At 44.3% G+C, this 21290-nt stretch overlaps 3 protein-coding genes across 5 annotated transcripts; 2 read left to right on the plus strand and 1 right to left on the minus strand.

The window, feature by feature from the left end:
• The first annotated feature begins 9 nt into the window (after positions 1–9).
• Positions 10–3692, plus strand: LOC100546659 (caltractin-like). 3 transcript variants are annotated; one of them, XM_019618230.1, is made up of 5 exons: positions 10–147; positions 234–374; positions 1988–2116; positions 3055–3192; positions 3412–3692. In XM_019618230.1, exons 1-5 carry the CDS (start codon positions 145–147, stop codon positions 3496–3498), a joined length of 498 nt encoding a protein of 165 aa, XP_019473775.1. In that variant the 5' UTR covers positions 10–144; the 3' UTR covers positions 3499–3692. The 3 variants fall into 3 exon arrangements, with proteins under 3 accessions (XP_019473775.1, XP_019473776.1, XP_019473778.1); XM_019618233.2 differs by having other exon boundaries at positions 14–764; positions 1988–2176; XM_019618231.2 differs by having other exon boundaries at positions 13–2176.
• A 1804-nt stretch (positions 3693–5496) lies between these two features.
• On the minus strand, positions 5497–9325 carry LOC100545120 (glutamine amidotransferase-like class 1 domain-containing protein 3A, mitochondrial). The gene is made up of 4 exons (XM_003208390.4): positions 9158–9325; positions 7714–7885; positions 6753–6954; positions 5497–6146 (listed from the first exon to the last, which is right to left on the minus strand). Exons 1-4 carry the CDS (start codon positions 9263–9265, stop codon positions 5954–5956), a joined length of 675 nt encoding a protein of 224 aa, XP_003208438.1. The 5' UTR covers positions 9266–9325; the 3' UTR covers positions 5497–5953.
• Positions 9326–12109: 2784 nt separating this feature from the next.
• On the plus strand, positions 12110–20086 carry LOC100546811. Its single transcript, XM_010715314.3, has 9 exons — positions 12110–12245; positions 12977–13090; positions 13589–15274; positions 15832–15931; positions 16573–16721; positions 16892–17004; positions 17199–17288; positions 18062–18184; positions 18660–20086. The coding sequence occupies exons 1-9, from the start codon at positions 12185–12187 to the stop codon at positions 18852–18854; spliced, it is 2631 nt and encodes an 876-aa protein (XP_010713616.1). The 5' UTR covers positions 12110–12184; the 3' UTR covers positions 18855–20086.
• The last annotated feature ends 1204 nt before the right edge of the window (positions 20087–21290 follow it).

A 21290-nucleotide genomic window follows, 5' to 3' on the forward strand; every position in this document is an offset into this window, starting at 1 on the left:
GGCGTGACGGAGCCGCGGCACAAGCCCCCGCCCGCTCTGCTTCTCGCCCAATCAGCTCGCACGCTTTCCCTGACAGGCAGGTGTGGTGGCCAACGGCAGCGCGGTTGCCATAGCGCCGGGAGGCGGGGCGCTGCCGGCGGCGAGATGGTGAGCCGGTGGGATCCGCCGGTCCTGTGAGCGGTCCCCAGGAGGGGCAGCTGCCGGTCCGAGGATCCCGGGTCTCTCCGCTGCAGGCTGCTGGCGGCCCGAAGGCTCCGGGGAAGGAACCGGCCCCCACGTTCCCGGTCAGCGCTGAGCAGCGGCAGCAGCTGCGAGAGGCCTTTGACACGTTCGACCCCGACGGCTCCGGACTGATGGATGTCAAGGACCTGAAGGCAGGAAGCCGTGAAAATACAGCGTGTTCACTGGTGAAATGGAAGCACGGGGAGCGGAGCGAAGGCTGCGAGGTTTAGCAGCCCCTCCTCGTGCCCCTCCTGCACGGAGGCACACCGGGGCGGCTGAAGCTGCTCGTTCCCCTCTGCTGCTCAGGAGTCTCCTCTGCTTTCTTCCTTTGCACAGCAATCGCTTTCTGTAGATGTGCAAGCGAAGCTCTCTAGCAGACCCTCATCAACGGCTTTTACAAGGGACGGCACGTGCCTTGTGTAGCTGAAGGGCTGCAGCTCCCAGGGGACGTTTGGGCTTGGATCACCGGCCCGGAGAACTGACAGGGATGCTTTGTGACCGCGGGTGCTCTCGGAACCAGAATTACTTGTAGTCAAACAAAGGTGACAGTCAGCAAACAGAAATGTTGCAAGTAGGGTTAATCATTCACAAGCACAAATAAGCCTAATAATTTACAAGCTTCACCTGTTGTGGAGCTGTTACAGAGCAATTGGTGTTCGCTGCTTATTGCTTTTGGACCGCTTGCTGAGCTGTCAGGCGTTGCTGCTAGAATTCTGGCTTGTTATGCAGCCAGCAATCATGCAAGAATGGTGCCAGTGTTTTAGCCAGGTTTCCTTAGGAGGGACTGAAGCCTTCCTTCTCCTTGGCACTTGCCTGCAGATCTTCCCTCCCAGTTTTCCACAACCTCGTACTGATGACATCAGACAGCTACAGAACACTGTTCTCTAGGGACAAAATGGAGGATGAATAGCTTGTTCTGTGTTTTGTACAGACCTTTCCTCTCCTGCTGCTCAGATATTTTGCACACAATTCCTTCCCATTCACTTATAGAGGAGGGTTGAGCCAGCTTGTCTGCGTGGAGATGCTGGGAGACAAGCTGGTTAGCACAGTTCTGCCCTTCCATTTGTTGCTCTCTTCACTGTATGTACAGTTGTCCTAGCTAATTGCAGAAGCATGGAGGAAATTGCATGGGAAAAGTGATCTGGGTTAAAAATAAATTTAATATTACAAATATATATACGCATATGCAAATATATAGTCATTTCCTGGCACTGTTGAGGTGGAGGAATGCAGTGCTTATTGGCAGGAGAGAAATAAGAAGCTGATGGGAATGGTGAAGAGCAGCAAGCAAGTAGTAAGCAGAGACTGTGCCTTGAAAAATCACATCCTGGATCTCTGAAAGGTCTTCTCTAAAAGACCTTCACATTCCAAGGATGGTTATTTTCAGTAGCCTGATTTCAGCAACTCCTTTTTCTGTTTGGCCTGATAAATAAGTGCTTGTGTTGATAAGCTGCAATATATGAGCACCTGGAATGGGGCTGTGGGATCTGAAATTTCTTAATCAGGTCTGTCACCAAGTTGGCTTCATGAACATGTGCAGCCTTCTGGCACAGGCCCAGTTTCACTGCAAAGTCAGAAGGCTGCTCTGTTGTCTGCACAGTAGACAGGCTGTTTGTCCTGTTATCTTTCCACTGAGGCAAAAAGTTGTTCCTCCCCCTTCCCACCCCCACCCCCCTTTACATGTACCTACTTGCTTCAAACATCTTTTCTGCTTTGTTTCTTTTTGACTTGTACAGTGATGTTGGTCTGTTTTCTCGTTTGGCAGATAATGATGAGAGCTCTGGGCTGTGAACTCAGGAAAGCGGAGATGAAGAGAATTATCTCTGAAGTTGATGAGAATGGGTCAGGGAAGATAAACTTTGAGTCATTTCTGCAGGTGATGACCCAGAAAATGGTGTGTGAGCCCAGCTGGTCACAAAGACTGAAATTCCTCTTGCCTAACTTTACAATGCAGGTACTTGCAGTAGATTGGGTTACTGGTTCCCTGCAGGAGAGAAACAGGACTTTCATCTGAAGTATTTTAGATATCTGCCCTTGGGTGAGTTGTCTTTACCACTCCTGCCTTTTTCCACAAGGATCTAGGATGGCTAGTTCAGGTAGTTTTGCATTTCAGCAGACAATTTCTCCCTATCATTGAGCGCAGTGCCTGGGATCTTTCCTTGGACACCAAAGGACTCGGAAACCATGCGCCAGCATGACTGGTTTTGCCCCTCACATCCTTGTAATTTCATTGCAAGGCTTGGTGAGATGACTGGGTCATAGCTGGCATTGCCATTCCTGTGTACATGCGAGTTGCCAGGGTGTGCATGTTTGGACCTATGCTAAGAGCAAAGTGAAGATCCATGTTTTCCCCATAGTAATGTTTTGGAGTTCAGTCAAAGCCCACACCTAATTGAAGGCTTGTGTACACATTGCCTGTGTGTGAGGTAAATAAAGGCAGCAACAGCCAGCACGAGCCTGGCTTACTTTTGGAATAAAACACAACTGTAGCCATTGGATCGTTCTTGGCAGCAGCTTCCACCTTCAGTAGAGTTGCTAATCTCTCTCTTCCTGACAGATCTTGGCCACGATATTCCAGGCCAAGTCCCCATACTGTTCAAAAAACTTCTGTTTTCGCTTTTCCTTTAACACATGGTAACACTGAGAAAAGAAGGGGGAAAAAATGAAAGAAAAGTGAAAGAGGAACAGCAGTGGCAAATAGCCCTCCTCTGTGACTCAAAATGATGTCTTGGATTTTATTCCAAATGTTTGCTGGGTAAAGTGTCTGAGTAGGGATTGTAGAGTGGTATGATGTCATGCCTGCATTAAGACATTTTTCATTTCCCTGCTAAGGCAGAACCGTTTTCAAAAGAGGAGATCCTAAAAGGTTTCAAGCTGTTTGATTATGATGGCACTGGCAAAATCTCTTTTGAGAAACTCAAGCTGGTGGCTAGTGAGGTTGAAGAAGACATCACAGACGAGGAGCTACAGGTTTGTGAAGCACAAGCATATTTCTCTTGCTCAGGGAGGGAGTATAAAGGCTTACTGATTGGGGAATTGTGCTTTGTTTCTTTGCAACAGACATAATCTGTTTCTCTTGGTTTTAACATGAAGCCTTGCCTGAGATCTTCATTGTTGTTTCGTCTTTATGACCCTCCATCCTCTCAGATCCCACCTAATCTGGTCTCCCAAATCTTCGTTGTTTGACAGGAGATGATTGATGAAGCAGATGTGGATGGAGATGGGGAAGTGGATCCAGAAGAGTTTTTGCGGATTCTGACATTGACTGACCTGTAACTACATGATTTTCTTTTTTTCTCCCATTCCATTGTAAACAACTGTTTGCAGTATCACTTCTTTCCAACTTTTAAATTTTTTGTGTGTTGCCTTTCTTGGGTGTGAAAACACACTGAGATGTTTCATTTTTGGTGTTGATTCTGCTCCATCACTGCAAGCAGTTTTCTGTATCCCAGTAAACAGTTTTGTTGCGAGCTCTGTGTCTGTGTTAATTCTGTGGGTTAATTCTAAAGGTTGAGATTAATTCAAATTCATCAGCCTTCCCCTGGAGTTCTCTCTATTGTAACTGCATCCCATGGCTTTTCAGCCTGATAAAGTTAGTCAAAACACTCTTAATCTCAGAAAATATAAATTTCAAACGTTAGTATTTATGACAAAAACTTCTGTACCTTTCCTGATCCTCAGGTATTATGTAAAAGACAGGAGTTTGAGGGCTTGGGAGCAGTTATTTTCCATAAGGTAGTGAATATCCTAGACTTTGGATTTCCCTTCAAAAGTAGCAGTACAGAAGAACAACTATGCGGCTATGAGACTAGAAGATGTAATGAGGTCAGGTCTCTCATGGATTTGTGCTTCCATCCTAACGAAATGCAAATTCAGACTGAATTTTCTTCATGATTGGAATACTCAGCATAGTTTTCTCTGGGTATTGTAGACCAGGGGATTTGTAGACTTTTCATGCTAAGCATACATTTCTCTCTTTTTCCTGGCAGTTACTGTCCCCAAACTGGCTGATCCTTCATGTCTTGCAGGCTTTTGAATTTTTAGTAAATGTTATAGAAGGTGGGCAATTGCTTAAAAATGATTGGTAGGAGAAGCAGTGGAAAAAATACAGAAAAGCTAAGGGCCACTCTTATTCAAAAACAAGACAAACAACATGGTACAATTGTCATTTTGGGCTGTTGTGACCCTGCCAGAAGTGCTCGAGTTCCTCTTTGCAGCTCCACTGCAGCATGCGGGTACATTCCTTCCTACTTTGATCACTGATGTAGTCTTGAAGGATCTTGCCACGTTGCTGAGAGTACAGAAATGTATATGTGTTTTGGAAAGGATGTAAAGAGCCCGAGGAGTTTGCTTAGAAGAGTCTCAGAAAGTAATTACTGGCTTAAAAAAAAGTTTTAATACTGTGAGAATTTAACAGTTCAGCCTGTAATTATTATGTGATGCTGTATATAGAATAAGAGCCTATATAAGAACATACAAGCTGCCATCTAAAATGCTTTTCAATCTAATGGAGACAAACCTGTCAAAATCCCGAAGCTGGAAGCTGTTCAACTTTAAAAGAGAAATAAGGCATGGCTTATCTTAAATAACAGTGATTAACTGTAGGAATGAGCCATCAAATGACATAGCAGTGTCTCTAGGCAAAGAACAAATCTGCTCAGCAGGTTTGCTTCAGTAAAATGTGAGTTACTGTGCCCCTGTAGAGCAGTCAGATTACGCAGATGAATAGATCCTTCTGGCCTTACAAATCAGTGCCTGGCCTGTTATCTGAACAACTATGTGTAGTACTCAGTTATTTTTAGTGTCTTCTCTTTGCCAAACTTCACTGTCACCCAACCAGTTTACAGCCTGACGTTCCAGTTTCAGCTAGATGGGTATCTTGTCTGTCCCTGTTGCAATGCAGAATTGTTGCTTCCACATAACTTCTAGGAATTTTCCTAGAGATTGAAAGCAGTTGGAAATTGCAGCATTTTCTTTGGGATGCCCAGATTTCATCCTTAACACTTCCTGCCTAGACTACTTCCAAAATACCCCATGCTATTGTATTGCATTAACACAAAAGAAGAATTTAACTACTTCTTGTTAAACCTTCCTGCTAATGTTGGTTTGCTTCTGCTTTTACCAAGTCTGAGTTCTGAGAAAAGCTAGGAAAACTAGGAGGGGTTGTTACTAGTGACTTCCTGCTGTGCTATTTTACTCATTTACTGTCCAACCACTAGCACTAAGAACATATCCTAATGCACAGTAAAAGACAAAAATAAAAGAGAATTCAGCCTTTGTAAAATATGTCTGTTTTATTCAGTACCAAAACTGTGCTCCTTCCTTTTGCCACTAATTTATCTATTCTATGATATGGTGAAAAGTAGGGAGAGAGAGATTTATAACAAATCTCAGAACAATTCCCATTCACACATGATGTGCTTGTCAGGTCAGCCTAATCATAACTGAAAAGACCCAGGCAACTGCCCAGCTACTCAGAACCACAGATAATGGTGGCATTTGAGCCCCGTGGAAATCTGGTGTCTGTGTGTCAGCTTATGGTGCACTGACACTCATTACAGAATCACAGAATTGCTGCTGATTTGGGGTCAATACAGTAAATGGTTTGTCCATGATAAAATATGCCAATCTTATATTGCTCCAGTTCTCTCACCCCAGCAGCCACTGGGGTTCCAGTGTGGGGAAAAACTCTGAGTAGCAGTTTGCCTGTTGACATTTGGCTTTGTGGCATTTAGGCAAGTCTGATCACTTCTTTGACCATTTTTCCAATACCATCATAGATCTCATGAATGGGGGCATTGCACATGAAGGCACTGGTGGTCACCAGCTTGTTCTTCACATCCACGTGAACTTCAGTGACGTGTTTGTTAATGTGCTTGCAGCCAAGTTCCTTCACGGTCTCAGCAGTCTTTGCATAAGGCCATCTATAAGAAAAGAGAAAAAGACCCGTGTAGAGGATTTGAGAAAAGCCTACAATAAAAAGCCTGTTTGCACCTCACAACAGCATCTTCTAGGCGGTTACAGAGAGATGGATGCTCCCTATAAAAAGCCTGCTTAATAAGTTCTAAATCTTTTCCTGTCAAAAGAATTTTTCCAAGACTGTAGCATCAGGAAAATCTCCAGATTACAGTGCTGAAGTAAAGCTGACATAAAACCTCAGTGTTCCAGCATAGTTGTTCTGCTGCTTATTTCTATGCACTCTAGACTTATTTTGGGGTTTGGTTTCTTCACCAGCTTTTTATACTAATAAGAAGAGCCATCAGTTTCTTTCCTGCCACAGGGAAAATTCAGTCACAGCTTTCATGGATGGATAATGTCAGTCTTAATCCCTGCCTTTTATGTGTTATGCAGCCATCTTGTTCCTACCCAGGATCTGCTTAACTTTTAGTCAATGGTCCGGCATCTTTCTCATCTTTCCTGCCCTGGGACTGAAAGGTGCACGAGGCACAGTACTAGATACACTGGGGAGAGATTGCTGATTCTGTGACTTTCATGGTATGATTATGTATCAGCATCCCAAGGTCACTTACTTCTCACACTCTGTGTCATGACCGACAGTCAGCTCACAGCCTGGGAAGATTTTGGCTGCCAGCACGGGGGAAATGCAGCACAGGCCAATGGGCTTTTTGGCAGCATGGAACGCCTTCAGGACATCCTCCACTTCTTTGGTGACTGTGCAGTTCTTTCCTTGAGTGGCCCAAGTACTCAGGTTTTTAGCCACTCCAAAGCCACCTGAGAAAAGGGAAACAGGTTAGACAGGAAGATTAGTGCTCCAAGGCAGGACTTTTGTCAGGTATGGTTTCTTAGAATGTTAAAATGGATTGGGGGGATAGAAGCCTTTAGGCAATATTGATGGAAGAAAGCAGAACCTTTACAAGCCACTGAATATTCTCAGCTCCTGACCACCATGAGATAAGATTCTAAAGCACCATCTCTGTTTCTAAAGAAAACTGGAGAGGTATCAGTGCACTGCTGGTTACCCTGTTCCACTCATGAGCTCTTCTCTTTCTGTTATGGTAGAGCACGCTGACAAGCTTTCACTTGTCTTTTAATCCTTGTTCCAGGTCTCATCCAACCCCAGTGAAATACTTTCACCGAAGACTGATTTCAGAAGAGATTACACTTTTCACTTCTGAGTCACCTTCTCTGTGTTCCAGCTTTTGCTTCTCTTGATAATAAGGCAGGCATGTTGGTGAGGGAGGGGATAGTCTTACATCCAGTAGAAAGAAGGTAAGTAGATGGTACAGAGAGTAAGTCAACGTGGTTATCTGCTCTGTCTTCTTGGAACAAATTTCTGTGTTGCCATGTGCTCTTGTAATATAAGTTTATGCAAGCACAGATGGAGGATGTCCATCATTCCAGTCCTGTCTCCCAAATTATCTTCTTCCCCAGTGGCTTTGCCCAATTTCTCTCAGCCCATGTTTTTCAAGGCTTACATATATCTAAGCTGTTCCAAGACCACGGGCATGCAGACCCCACATACCAACCTACCTGGTATGATTAAGGCATCCAGCCCCTTGACATCCAGCTTAGTTAGATCCTTGATGTTGCCTCTGGCTATTCTGGCACTTTCAACTAGTACATTGCGCTTCTCCTGAGTTGGCTGTCCTTTCACGTGGTCTACCACATGCATCTGGTCGACATTAGGAGCAAAAACCTCCGCCTGAGAAGGGAAGAAAAGGTCTGTTATCTTTCAGCCATGTATCTTAAACATGTTCAGTACCATAGGTAGCAAATTAAAATACTTGAGTTGCTTTCTTAGGAAAGACCTTCGTTGGTGGTTGCAATGAGCCTCAGGCTCACCTGTATCCAATACCGGGATCAGGAAGGTTATTGTTATATGTAGTGTTATATTTTGGGAGCTGAAATGGTGGAGAAGGAGCAGCCACTCCTTTCCTTCCTAAGAAAACAAGCTGTTCCAAGAGCCACGCATGAAGCTCATTTCCTAGAGTTTTCCATTCGTCCCAAGCAATCACTTTTGCTGTGGTGGGCCCACTCTGTGCTCCTAAAACCAGTTATCACATACGGTCGCTGAGTTTTCTCCACTAGAGGTCCCTGCCAATCAAGGGATAAGCGCAGGGCAATGCTTTAAGCTCGCCAATTTAAGGTAAGGCGGGAGAACTGCAGCAGCTGCAGGAGCGAAGGAAAAGAGGCGAGACGACAGACAGCGGAGAGACAGTTTAGACAAGTCTCAGCTTTAATCCACACCGCGAAGACACTTTGAAGGCTTTGGAATTGGGTGGGCAGGCCCTGCAGCATGTGTAAATCACCACTGTGCCTTCATGTTTAGTGGAGCAGTTCCAATTTCCAGGAAACCAGCTCTGACCCAGATCTGTGGGTGGCTCGGAGCTGAAAGGGACATTGCACAGGGCTCCTCTCTTTTCTTCCTCTCTCAAAGAGCAGCTGTTGGGACTAGTGGTGTAACAGCAGTTGCTGCAGGATCACCCTTTTTTGTCCTTTCTCCAGTTCAACTCGCAAGGACTCATCTATTTCCTGTTTCAATCTTCAGTGTTTTAAAAGGATGAGTTTCAAACAGCCAAAGCCATTAGTAGTCTTTGAAACAGAAGTACCAAAGCAGAAGAGAGGAAGTACAAGCCAGAAACAGAGAGGTTCACTTAAGAAAGTTTGCTTCAGAGTTTGAGTAGCACACGGAGTCGCTGAGCACAAAGCACACAGCCAGTCCTCTCGTAGAGCAAAGCTGTGAGCGCAAAGCAGAGAGCAGAGCATTCTTCATGTTTGCTGTGGCAGCCCTGACACTGCTGTCTGCTTTGACTCCTCTCACTTAATGCTTTGCAATGGCCCCAGCGAAAGTGAGAAACTTGTGACTGGCCTAGCAAGATGCAAAGCTGTTAAGAGCAGTACTTTGTGCAAGAGAGACAAAGTGAAAAGCAGAGCCAAGGCAAAAGGAGACAGAGATGGGGCAGCAGCCTCTTACCTGTGCCCCCTCCCTGCTGAGGTGCACCAACACAGCCGAAGACTCGTGGATCTCACTGCCATCGTACACCCCGCAGCCAGCCAGCACAACAGCCACTCTCTTTCCCATGGTCACAAAAAGAGCAGGAGGATTCCCCAGAGAGCCCCAAATTGCTGTGCATCTCTTTGCACTGCCTGGAGCCTTTTATAGCTTGATCCCTCCCCCAGGAGCAGGTGGGGCCAGGAGGGTTGGGCTGAATTTCTTACTGGCAAGACGGTTTTATTTCCAGCGCCACGGGCACTGCGTGTAAATATTATTTGTTTCCTCAAAATGATTGCTCCCATGCAGACATTCTTACCAGCACGTTGTCTCCAGAGCATCCCCAACTGACGTGAGCTGTTCAACAAAGCAGCTGTTTTTCCTTTTGAGATGTCGGTTTTCCATTCTACTTCAGACTAAAGCAGTAAAATCTTTGTGCATAAGATGGTATCACAGGGAGCTAGCCCACAGCAGGTATTCCAGCCAGTGCAGTTCCTATCTGTGCCCCATTTTGAAGACCCTACGCTTCACCAGCAGCTTCTCTCCTTTTAACACCAAGATATCCTTTTCTGACCTTAAGGGTCCTCACCCTCTCTGAAGAGCAGAAGTTTTGCAGTTGTTTCCTGGCCTTCAGGTCCTGAGTTAGGAATGAGTAACACAATTCTCCACGAACAGCACCATCTGTCCAAGAAGGTAACAACAGCATTTGCAAGGAAAATGGTAATAGGAACTGGCAGAGCCCTGACCAATACAGATGTACATGGTTGCAAGGTTCACAGCATGTGGTGGGATGCTTCCTTTCTCATGTGGAGACCTGTTCTTTCTTGTCCTTGATATGCTCACACCTGAAAAGAGTATGAGCATTTCTATTTAGCTTTTCAGTGTTGAAATAACCTCTGAAGCTTATCTTGCCATTTTTCAGTGAACAACAAAATTTGTGCAACTTGACTAAAGAACATTTTTCTAGGCTTATTTGTAAGAAAATGTCCTTGTCTCTCTCTCAGAAGAGATATGAAGTGTATTTTGTTTTTAGTGAAATAGTAGCTTGGCGAGTTCTTTAGTCATACAGGCATAAGAAAGATGTTCTTTCCTGATACATGTGACTTCATTTACTGCACGCATCTTAAAAACAGTGATGTCAGGCACTATATACTCAACTGTACAAACGGGAATAAAGCACCTGTTTGATGGGTAGAAAAACAGTTTTTATTATCCATGAAAAAAATTAAAATGTGAGACAAGTGGGGGAAATTCCCAAAGCCTTTTCTCTTCGGTTTGGTTTCATATCTAAGTTATTGTAAACATAATTTAGAACTGTATTATTTCCTCTTACAAGAAAACAAAAACAGCTGAATCATGCTGGAACCTGAAAAGAGAGTTTCTTCCTCCTTAGACTTACAGGAGAGCAATCAATTAATGATGGAAGAAAGATTGTTCAAGGCCAGGCTGGGTGAATCTAGTGCTTGATCTGGAGTTTGGCAACCCTGCCCATAGCAGGGGAGTTGGAACTTTGAGGTCCCTTCCAACCCAAGCCATTCTGTGATTCTAAGATAGATCATGGCTAATGACTTAAATGAACTTTGGACTTGCTGTAAACCACATCATGTAGCTCTGCAAATTGCAAACTGATGGCATTGTTTCCCCTTACTGAAATAATTGTCTACGTGTAGCTGAACAAAATAAGCTTGTTCTAGAGCTTGCTTCCTTGTGTGACAGGATGTATCTCAATAGGCAAATTAAAGATCTACAGATCTTTACAGATGTATTCTTGATAATTAATGCTTTTCAGCTAAGTTTTTCCATTCTGAATGAGAGTGTCTGCACACATCAATACCTTGCTTAAATCTGCATCAATATTCTAGTGAAGATAAGCGTGAAGGAACTCTTCTGCACCGTAGCTATTCTCCAAGTGTATCCTCCAAAGCACTGAAGAAACCACAAATGTTTGGGGACCAGTATAAGGATCCAACTTCTCAGTGGAAGCATGCCATCCCAATCCATGTGGCTCAGCAAGCAGGAGGAGCAGCATCCTTTGGCATCATTTGTGGATCCTGCCAGTCTGGGATTGTTCTGGATTCCCAGTTGATGCGTAACCAGCATGATCCCATAATGACCATGGGCCACTGATCACTGCTTTCTATGGCCTCCTGCACCACCCTGATCACATATTCTCACACATCCTCCATAGCAATCAGGAGGAAGCTGTGAATGTCACCTTCATGTCACCTTTGGGATACAGCAGTGATCATGGCAATGACTGGTATCACTTTGCTGCCTGCACAGTTCTCCTGGAAAGCCAGTAAGACACTTCCAGATTTTATCCTCGTGCTGTTGGTCTCCAGACTGCACTGACAACTCACTCATGAAAGCCCCTTAGGAATTAGGAGAAGTTCCCTGGGAGTGTGTGCAGAGGGGCTGGATGAGATGGATGTGGAGTGGCACATGGACAAAAGTCACCTTTTTGGGAATGGCACTGAACATGCCCTGGGCTTGCTCAGCACAGAACATTGGTGCCAGGCATTCATAGCTGCGATGGGGGCAAACAGGAGGACTGTGGCAGGTGTTAGGAGAAATAACTGGTCCCCAGGGATCTCCTGGGCTTATAAAGTACTTGTTTGCTCCAGCAAGATGGAGTCTTTAAAAACTCTTAATTTTAACCAGTGTAATTTCCTCACTGGCAATAGCAAAAAAGCAGTAATAGTAATAAACCGTAAGTGTTATTTTTCAAGTGTCTTTTTTAACAAGGGTTAATCAACAGTAAAATTAAAAGGCCCCTGGAGGGAGCTACCAGCAGTCCATTCTGACTCAGACTGAAATTTATTGCAGCAAGAAACTCGTTTGCATTTCCTCCCGCATGCAGAAAGAAACACTAATAGAAGATGTTTGTAGGGAAAAGGGGTGGAGAGCAGGGAGGAACACAGGCCACTGGAGTTGGTTTGGTTATAAAGAGCTAGGGAAGAAAGAGAGGCAGCATTTCAGCCCGCATCTGGGTCTTCAGCGAACTCTGCGATGGCAGTCAGAAAAGCTGAGTCACTGCATTACTCCATAGGGCTCTTGGGCATTTCCGCAGGTAGGGATCGAGTCTTCTTGGCACGGGAGGATGGGGTTGGGACTAGCTTTCATGGACAACCCCCTTTTTGAAGGGGTTAAAAAGTCTGTTTACTCAAAATCTTCTCTGCTTGGGTAAAATTTTTAGAGACAGGAGATCCCTCTGCCTGGTTCAGCAGCCAATAAAATATTTGTCTTGGCTTTAAAATGCTGGCCTGAATTTTTGTACTTCTTCCAACCTAGGTGGGAAGCAAATCAAAGATTTTTGATCGTCATTTTCATAAGTGATTTTTTTTTTTTAATGCGCTTTCCTCTCTAACTGTCTTTCCTGCCGTTCTGTTTTCTGTGTCCACTCCCTTTCTTTTGTCCTTTGCATCTCATCTTTCTGAGTGCTGCTCTTTTCCATTTTTAGGCTAGTTTTTTGTAGTCACAAGGCTTATGTGGTCATCTTCAGAGCGTGTCTGTGTGTTTGTTGGAATCAGAGAACTGTTTTTTATTTTTTTCCAGCAACGAGGGAGCACCTCAAATACAATTAAGTTCAAATTTCTCAAAAGTAAGCACCCAGAAAGATGTGAGACCTTGGACACAAACCAAGTTACAACACTCTCCCTGTTGATTTTATTATTTACAGATCTTTTACTGTTATTTTTTCTCTGTTCCTTGCTCCTGTCACTCTGGCTCTCTTCTGATGCTTTTTTGGGGGGGGCAAAGTTTACAAGCTTTCTCTTTTTCCACCTCCTTTGTCACACACAGGATCACTCTTGCTGGCAGTACATTTCTACAGTTCACTCAGAGCAGCCCCTGTGATCCCCAGCACAGCTCTAGGGATTCTTCTGTTGATTTTGTCATCTCTTTTGGCATATGCAGGTAAGACTCGGAAGGCAGCCAGCTTCTAGGCCTCCCCTTCTATAGCTTTACATGTATTTGGTCTGCTTTGCCAACACGTTAGTACAAATTGTGGCAGCCTTGCCAGGCCACTGACGTCTCCTGCTTGAGGAATATATCAGCACACCATTTTTTCCTATCTAGGCAACCAAAGAAATAAATGTTAGTTTTGATTAAATGCTTTATCATGATCTCTGACAGTTTTAACAGAGTGAATATATGATCTCTCTAAAAACTGTTTCCAAGCTCACTGGGACTAGTTTAGGCATCTGTGGGTTGAAATGGCATGTTGTTCCTTTTGTGCAGACCAACCCAAGCTCACAGGAGCTCTGTTGACCATCATGCAGCTCCACATTCATGTACTGATCATGGTTCCAACACACAATGTGCCCGTAGCACAGCTGCTTGTCCTAAGTACTACTTTCCGTAACCTACTGTGTCGAAATCACATTTCTGTCTCCACTGCCATTTGTTTCACAGGAATTTGGAGAAGCCTAAGAAATGCCGTTCTATTCTCGTCTCTTTTCCTGACCATCTCAGTGTTCTGGTGTGGCTATGGAGTGGTCTTCATCCTGCGAGGGCAAGGAGTTTTGAACGACACCGGTGACTTCCGCAATGCCTTGGTGCCTGGCCTGGTCACGTTTATTTTGGCACTACTCATTATTGCAGTGGTGGGCTTCCTTAACAAAGAGGTCATTCTAGCTATGATTGCTTCTGCTGTCTCACTTGCCAGTGCTCATGAAGTTGCCATGCATTATAACACAGCTTTTGGTTCCTCTGCTGTGGCTTGCAACTATATGGTTGTCTGCTTAGCTGGTGGTTACTTTGCTCTGGGAAGGATTCTTTATTTCCTCTCCAAAGAGAAAATTGCCATGCCTGGCACAGATCTTGCCAAAAATAAGGCCCATGAGCAGATCCAGTCCACCAGTGTCAGGATGAATCATTTTGCAGTCACTGGTCTTATCCTGAACATGCTGTCTGCCAGTGTCTTCGGCTGTAGGCTCCTGGGTGTCACTAGCAAACTATTTATTGGTCAGGTGCCCTGGCTGTGGGCTGCCGGGATCTACCAGATTGGAGTCTGCATTTTATCATACCGTGCAATGGATGTACTAATGGCTACATTCTTTGGTTTCACTTCCATCCTGAAATTTGCTGGGGGCTATTGCCTTCTATACCCAATCTGGCAAACAGAGGAGCCAACTTTTCCTATCCCATTCCTGGTGGTTTTTTCAATTCTTTTTGCAGTCTTGGCTCTTTTTCTCACTCTTAAGAGCCTGGTGGATGGTCTGTATTTGCTGTTTTACGTGGCCTACTGCATTGCATTAGCTTGTTGTCCCAAGGGATTTTTTGAAGGTGGACCTCAAGGTGTGGATGTGGCCATCTTTGTGGCCTCAGCCTTGATGACTCTGATTCACCTGTACAATGTGAGAGCAGGTGCCAAAATCCCAACAGGGGAGGGTGTTGTGAAGGCCCTGCTTGCTAGCAGCAGTTTTCTGAAGCTTCGTGATGGGGCAAACCTTCACACACCCTATTTAGGGTATTCAAAGTATGCAGATGCTGAAGTACTTGGCTATGCATGTAGTGTTCTCGCTTCGTTTTCAATAACAGTGACTGGGGACCCACAAGCTCCGCTTGCTACTGTTGTAATTCCATGGGTAGTGGTAGCTGGTGGGATCCTTAAGCTTCTAAGTGGCTCAGTGGCCTTTGCCCGGGGTAAAACCCTGGAGAGCAGTGCCTTCATTCTTTATGCTGTCATGTGGATCATCTGGGGCTTGACGAGATATGGTGGCCTCTATGGCACCAGCAGAAGCTTCCACACAGCTGTAGGGATTATTGCTTTCATGCTCTTCAATAGCTTCATTGTCTTCTGCACACTCTTCTTAAGCATCAGCTGGTTCTTTTACTCCCTCACTTTCTTGCTTATTGCTGTCAGCTTCTTGTTGGATGCCATCAGTGCTCTTCCAGCTGGCTATGACATCGCTGCCACTCTCATCTTTGGTCTGGTCAGCTTTTACTGCTTCCTGTCTGCCCTTTTCAACAGCACCTTTGAGGGTTCCTGCTTACCAATGGGTAGGCCCCTTGTGCAGCTTAGTGGTGTGGTAGGAGGAATGACCAAGTGCCTTCACCTGCCTGCCAGGAAAGCTTCCTCAGTCAAGAGAATTGCAGGTAAGGGAAATATATAGGGGGTTATGCAGGGTGGAGGGGTAATTCTGGGAGATTTTGTAGCAGAACGGTATTAAAAGGACATTTTTTCAATCTAGATGTGGAAACCATGATCATCTGATTGTATTTTGACCAAGTGGGCCAAGTTTTAGAAACTAAAATCACTATGGGGGAAAATAGGATCAATTCCTTGAGAGGACTTGGGTTTAGCAGTGAACTCACTGCTGTCTCTCCTATATCATGTCACTGTCTGCACATCCAGTCTGAAACGTGTATCCTCCAAGGCTAGGGCTGCCACTGACAGCTTTCTACAGAGAGTGCATGGTGCTTGCTTTCTCCACAAGGCTGAATGACTTCTAGCCCAGATGAATATGTCCCAGAATTCCCCTAAATGCCAGATCTCTTCTTGGCTAGAAAATGCTAGAAAATGAACTGTCAGAGGAAATACTTTGCCAGTTGGAAAAAGGAGATGAGAGCACTGAATTGGCTGTTTTGTCTGTGAATTACAGACCCTCAGTTCTAGTCACTCAAGGGATTCTGCCCTGTTCACATGTCAACAGATATCCTGAAGAATGGAGGGACCTGCGGCATCCCCACCGATACTGTGTATGTGCTTGTAGCAGCCTGTAATCGGCCTGATGCTGTGGAGAAAGCTCACCGGTGAGTATTTGCCTCATTGCCCTGGTGAAGGCTTCCCAGACTAAGGAAGCCTGTCAGAGATACAGCTTCTACTGAGTTCTGGCTACAGCAGCCATTCAGAGCAATGAGACATGTACCTTAATTTTACCAGGGACAATAACGTTACAAGCCCAGGGGAGGAGATCCAAATGAGAAAAGGAGACAGCTGAGCAGGAATTGTCCTACAGTATATTGAAGGCTCCCGACAGGTGATGGAGCCAGGTAGCTTGGGTATCACAAGGAAACTCAAAGATCGAGAAATGTCAAAATAGAGCAGGGGGTTATTGTATGTATCTCTAGATACATATTGTCACAACTAAAATCCCTCTTGTGTTTAACAAATGTCTCTAGCTCTACTGTAAGCAGCTGAGACCCCTCAGAACTTGGGAAACTGGGTCTTGTACCTGTCACTACACAAGAAGCTGAAGGCTTCATTTGTAACTGGGAGCAGACATTCAAGTTCCTTCCTCTCAGATTGTCTGTTGAAACGGTCCTATTTTCATTACAGACTCTTGGCCTGCAGTACTTCATCTAACTCCAGGCCTCTCCAACGCCATTTCTTTTTTAGCTTGAAATTAAATTCTGGCTTACTTCCAAACTCGTTTTTCTTGCCTCCTTTGCAGCTCCAAACAGCAGGCTCAGGAGCGCCCCATGTCACTCTGGATTTCTAGCCTGAAGCAACTGGAACCTGCAAAACATTTGTTCAGCCCCCTCCTCTGGGACTTCATGGATGCTGCCTGGCCATCTCCTATTAGCTTGGTGATTCCCAGAGGTGAGGAAATGCTGTTACTTCCAAGCTCTTTGGAGAGCTTTGGGTTTGAAATTCCAACTTGTTTCCAGTATGTTTCCCTGCAATGCCATATGTTCCACTGCAGTATCTTTGGATCACTGCGTTTGGACTGATGCACATCAGTAAGTGCTGTGTGACTCTTCCTTGTGCAGGTAAATGGGTGGACTTCCTGGGGATGAAGGACTCTGCTAAATATGTTGGTACTCCTCAGAGCGTTGCCATCCGCATCCCTGACTGCTCAGTCACCACGCACCTCATTGACTTGGTGAGTGGTTCTACCTTGAACACTTTTGTTGTAAGCACAGGTTTGTTTGAAGTCAAACGTGGCTTGTGGAACAACAGCAGCTACAACCTGTAACTCAGTGACTTCACCTGTGCAGTAGCTGCTGGGGTAACAACCTATTTTGTACCACAAAACTTGCTGAGAGCTCTTGTTCCCATTTTTTTTTTGGTCACCAGGTTGGCCCCATTGTGGTCACATCAGCTAATCCAACAGGAGAGGCAGACACAACACACCACAACCAAGTGTATGCAAAGCTGGGAGATAAGGTAATTGTGGCTTTGTGTCTTTTCAGTCCAGCAGGTCCCAAAAGGATGGAAGAACACAATTACTCTGTTCCCAGAAGGCAGGTCAATAGATGATATCAAGAATATGGGAGAACATCTAATTAAATATGTCATTGACGCTCCTTGTGTTGGTGACGGAGTGAGAGAACAATGTAAAATGAAACACTTGATGGGAATCCAGAATGCTTCTGTTTTATATGGCAGAGTTATAGATTGGCAACATGAATTAGTTTGCCTTCAAACAAAGGATGATATGAGCAACAAAAAAATGCTTCACTTTGTACAAGCAGCAAAAACACTGATGCTTAATTGTGCCAGGGCTCTAGCTGCCATTGAGTTATCAGAACACTGGGGATTCCCATCTAAAGCTGAAGCTAATATGAAACAGGCACTGGAGCTTTAAAATATCCTGAGATCCTAAATCCTTAGGATAATATATTCTTGGCAGCTTATGTAAATCTCTCACCTCTAACTCCTCAAAAAACTCTTTTTCTATACCTTTGCTTTTTGAATGGGAATTCCTCAAAGCTCCTTAGCTGATGCAAGGCTGTTTTGCTTCTACTACTGTTTCACATCCCATAGAACTCTCTTTGCTTTTTCTGAGTTCATTCCAAATTCAACAGGTTGTTAGTGGCAATACTGTGGTGTAGGAAGGAGCTGAGCTGCCCTTGACAGCTGCCTTCTGTTGAGAAGGGGAAACTGCCATCTCACTGCCCCTGTGCCTGAACTTGGTGTGGAAATTTGCTGCTCTTCAGGTGGATGCAGTTCTTTGCGATGGTCCTTCTCCAGAGAATATTGCCTCTACTGTTGTGGACTGCACCAAAATTGACAGTGGAAACATAGGATTCTTCAGAGTTGGTATAATTCCCAAGTCTCAGGTAAAATTAATCTTGATCTTATTTATTCTCCCTTTCTTTCTCTGCTTTGCCCATTCCCATGAAATAAGCATCAGACTGGAAATTTCCTGTTCTGTAAAAAGATGAAAAAATCTGTGATAGCATGAGGAGTTATCACAGTGCAGTATGAAAGATCTCCATATTGCCTGTGTCCTGATCCTGCAACCATCATTGCACTTCTCTGTGCTGGGCAAATTCCTGAGGAATGTGTGACATAAGACTGATTCCTCAGGGAAAGGGCTCTGAGGTCCAATATCTCTGATCTCAGTGGGACAGACTCTGTATTCACACCTGTCCCAGAGACCTTTGAGTAGATAGAAATGCTTAGTGCAATCCCAAGAATGGGCCCAGACAGGTAGTTTTAAAAAAGAAAAGAGTTTATGTGAACAGCAGGAGAAGTAATTAGTACTTTTCCCCTAACTGATAACACACTTATAGCTGTGCTTGTTAAATCTAGGTGCTGCAGATACTGGAGCAGGTGCAGAAGAAATACTCAGTGGTCCCTAACAGTGACGGCTGCACCGCAAAAGGCCGGGAAGAACATCTGAATCATGTCCATGCTGTGCACAACGGGGTGGGCACGGCTGCCTCAGCAGAGAGATTTGCATTGCAGTCTGCTGATGGAGGCCGTGAGAACCACACTCGCCTCTGACTTCTGTTCAGGTCAAGCAGTTATGTGCTCACTAGGGAGGTGTTTGCTGGAAAATGATGTATAGGTCAAACTGGGGAATGGGAAAGATTTCTCAGCTACAGGGGTGACTTATTCACCTTTCTATGGATACTGCTAAAATATCCCTGATTTACAATCACATTCACCCAGTTTGTAGAAGCAGTATTTTCACTTATAGAGATTGCCGGCTCTCACTGAAAGGAAAGTGTTACATCAGTGACTGGCTGAGCCCAGGGTAACAGAGCTTTTTTTTTTTTCGTAGAAGTTAATGCCTTTGGTTTGGGGCAGAGAATAACTTGAAACATTATATAATTATATGTTAGGGAACAAACACTGCATGAGGCTGGAAATGGAAGAGGAAGAAGGGAAGGTGTATTCAGCTACTATCTTAGTGAATACAGTGAACTTCTTAAAAAGATGAAGCAAAACGTAGTCTTGGGAACTGGGGCTATCTTTGATAGATCTCTGAATGGAAGTCACAAAAGCCAACACTAAAACAAGTGCTGTTGTCTGAGGTGCCATTTTTGGATTTTCACAGTCAGTGAGAGGGTAGAATTATCATTTTGATGTCTCCAACAATACCGCCTTAGAAGTGCTGGAGCAGTATGGAAGACCCTCACTTCTCTTTTTATCTTCTGCAGAGTATGAATTTCAAAGGAATCATATGCACTGCACTGGAAAATGCTAGAAGCTGGTCTCTTGCCTTTTGGCATAACTGTACATACTTCATGGTACATTTCCTTCAGGGTGCACATCTTGTACAGAGTGGTATCTGAACTGGAGGAAGTAACAAGAAATTTCAAAGAAATTCAAGGAGTTTTCCTTGGTCAAATCTGCATGGCCATACAGTTAGTGGCTTGTTTGGCCTCTGAAAGCTATTGACATTACTCTTACCTGACTCAGGTGCACGGTGCTGATCAAACTCCAGCTGAAACCAATGAACAATCTCATTGATTTCACTTGGAGCACTATTGGAACTTAAGCATAAATGCTGTGCAGTCAAAGTAGCTAAACCTCTGTGAACCATATCTTCTGAGCTTGTTCTTTACAGAACTGGTTCTCTTCCTGCAGAGAAAGAAACTGCCAGATAACTGAGTTTGTGAAATCATTTCACTGGTCTACTTACTGTATCTCTTTGGTGTCTCTTAAAACTGATTTACAGAATTCAATAAAATATTTTCAATAAACAGTCATAAGTCACGCAGGACTGTGCTATCATCTGCAGCAAGCGCCAGAAAAAAACTTTGCAAGTAACATGATCGTGGCATTTTGGGTTGCCAGGAGTGCACAAAAAATCTTACAAGTGGATCAAATTGCATCCCTTTCCAGGATGTGAGAGAAGGGGGGAAGGAAGCATAATAACTAACATCAACCCCCCAGTGCCAGCTTCCTTGCTGGGTACTGCTAATGAATTCATAAACAACAAGGCTGAATTTGGCACCTTTTCTTAACCAAGTTTAACAAAAATAATAAACACTGAAATCTGAGGAAGCACAGTAAGAAATATGAGACTGGAAAGAAGCATTACAAAGCCTTTTGCTATGTAAAACAGCCTTGGCTTAAATAAAGTATGGGTGCTGCTTCCCCATGCTTCATATAATAGTATGTTTTAGTGTGCCACAGCTTAGAAGCAGTTTGGAAAGCTGGATTCTTCACAAGGTGTCTTGCCGTGATCCATCTTTTCCTCTCTCCCTGGTGCATGTTTCTTACAAGAACTTTTGCTGCCAGGAGCAGGATGCAGGGAGAACATGCCAGGAACCATTTCATATGACAGGTGCAAGACAGGGAGCAACTTCACTTAATTCAGTCCTTGCTGTACCCCTCCTACACCTCTCTTATGTATGAGCAAACCAGGACAAAATAAATTAGGATAAAAACAAATTGAGATGAAGGAGGAAACTTAAATAGGATCTTTTGTTAAGTAGGGGCAAAATAATTTCCAATATTTCCAGAGTTTTCCTGGTATTCAAAGTTAAGCAGGACATTTTTAAAAAGAAATAGAGAAAGAGCCACTGTTACAAGTGTCAAATCCAGAATATTCCCATTATAAACTTTTGGCCTTTTTCAGCACATTTGCTGAAAAAATCATAGATCAAATCCGTGCTGAGACATTGACAAGAGTTTGTGAAATACTTCCACCTCTAAGAATATGGGGTTTTGTCAAAAAGTGTTGCCCAGCCCTCCTCAGAGGAGGCTCTCATTGTGCCCTTCTGGTGCTGTTCCTCTCACATCTTGCTCAGTGGGAAGGAGTCGCTGCATTGCAGTGTGGCAATCAAGAGGGATATAAAGGGATTCGGGACCCTCAAATATCCATCCAAAGAGGAGTTTGAAGTCACTGAAGAAAAATCAAGAGATTTCCAAAAAGGGCCAATTTTGGTTTAATTGTCTGTGACTCTGAGGTCTTTAGGCCTGAAAGAT

Source organism: Meleagris gallopavo, chromosome 9, assembly GCF_000146605.3.
Source record: "Meleagris gallopavo isolate NT-WF06-2002-E0010 breed Aviagen turkey brand Nicholas breeding stock chromosome 9, Turkey_5.1, whole genome shotgun sequence".
In the NCBI taxonomy this organism is placed as follows: Eukaryota; Metazoa; Chordata; class Aves; order Galliformes; family Phasianidae; genus Meleagris; species Meleagris gallopavo.

Coding starts and splice junctions, on each gene's coding strand:
- LOC100546659 (XM_019618230.1), top strand. Junction 2,117..3,054: donor AGGTGATGACCCAGAAAATG/GTGTGTGAGCCC, acceptor TTCCCTGCTAAG/GCAGAACCGTTTTCAAAAGA. Junction 3,193..3,411: donor TCACAGACGAGGAGCTACAG/GTTTGTGAAGCA, acceptor GTTGTTTGACAG/GAGATGATTGATGAAGCAGA.
- LOC100545120 (XM_003208390.4), bottom strand. CDS start 9,265: ATGGGAAAGAGAGTGGCTGTTGTGCTGGCTGGCTGCGGGGTGTACGAT. Junction 6,955..7,713: donor GGATGCCTTAATCATACCAG/GTAGGTTGGTAT, acceptor CCCTTTTCTCAG/GTGGCTTTGGAGTGGCTAAA. Junction 6,147..6,752: donor CATGACACAGAGTGTGAGAA/GTAAGTGACCTT, acceptor CTTTTCTTATAG/ATGGCCTTATGCAAAGACTG.
- LOC100546811 (XM_010715314.3), top strand. CDS start 12,185: ATGGCAGTCAGAAAAGCTGAGTCACTGCATTACTCCATAGGGCTCTTG. Junction 16,722..16,891: donor TAGCTTGGTGATTCCCAGAG/GTGAGGAAATGC, acceptor TTCCTTGTGCAG/GTAAATGGGTGGACTTCCTG. Junction 17,005..17,198: donor CCACGCACCTCATTGACTTG/GTGAGTGGTTCT, acceptor TTTGGTCACCAG/GTTGGCCCCATTGTGGTCAC.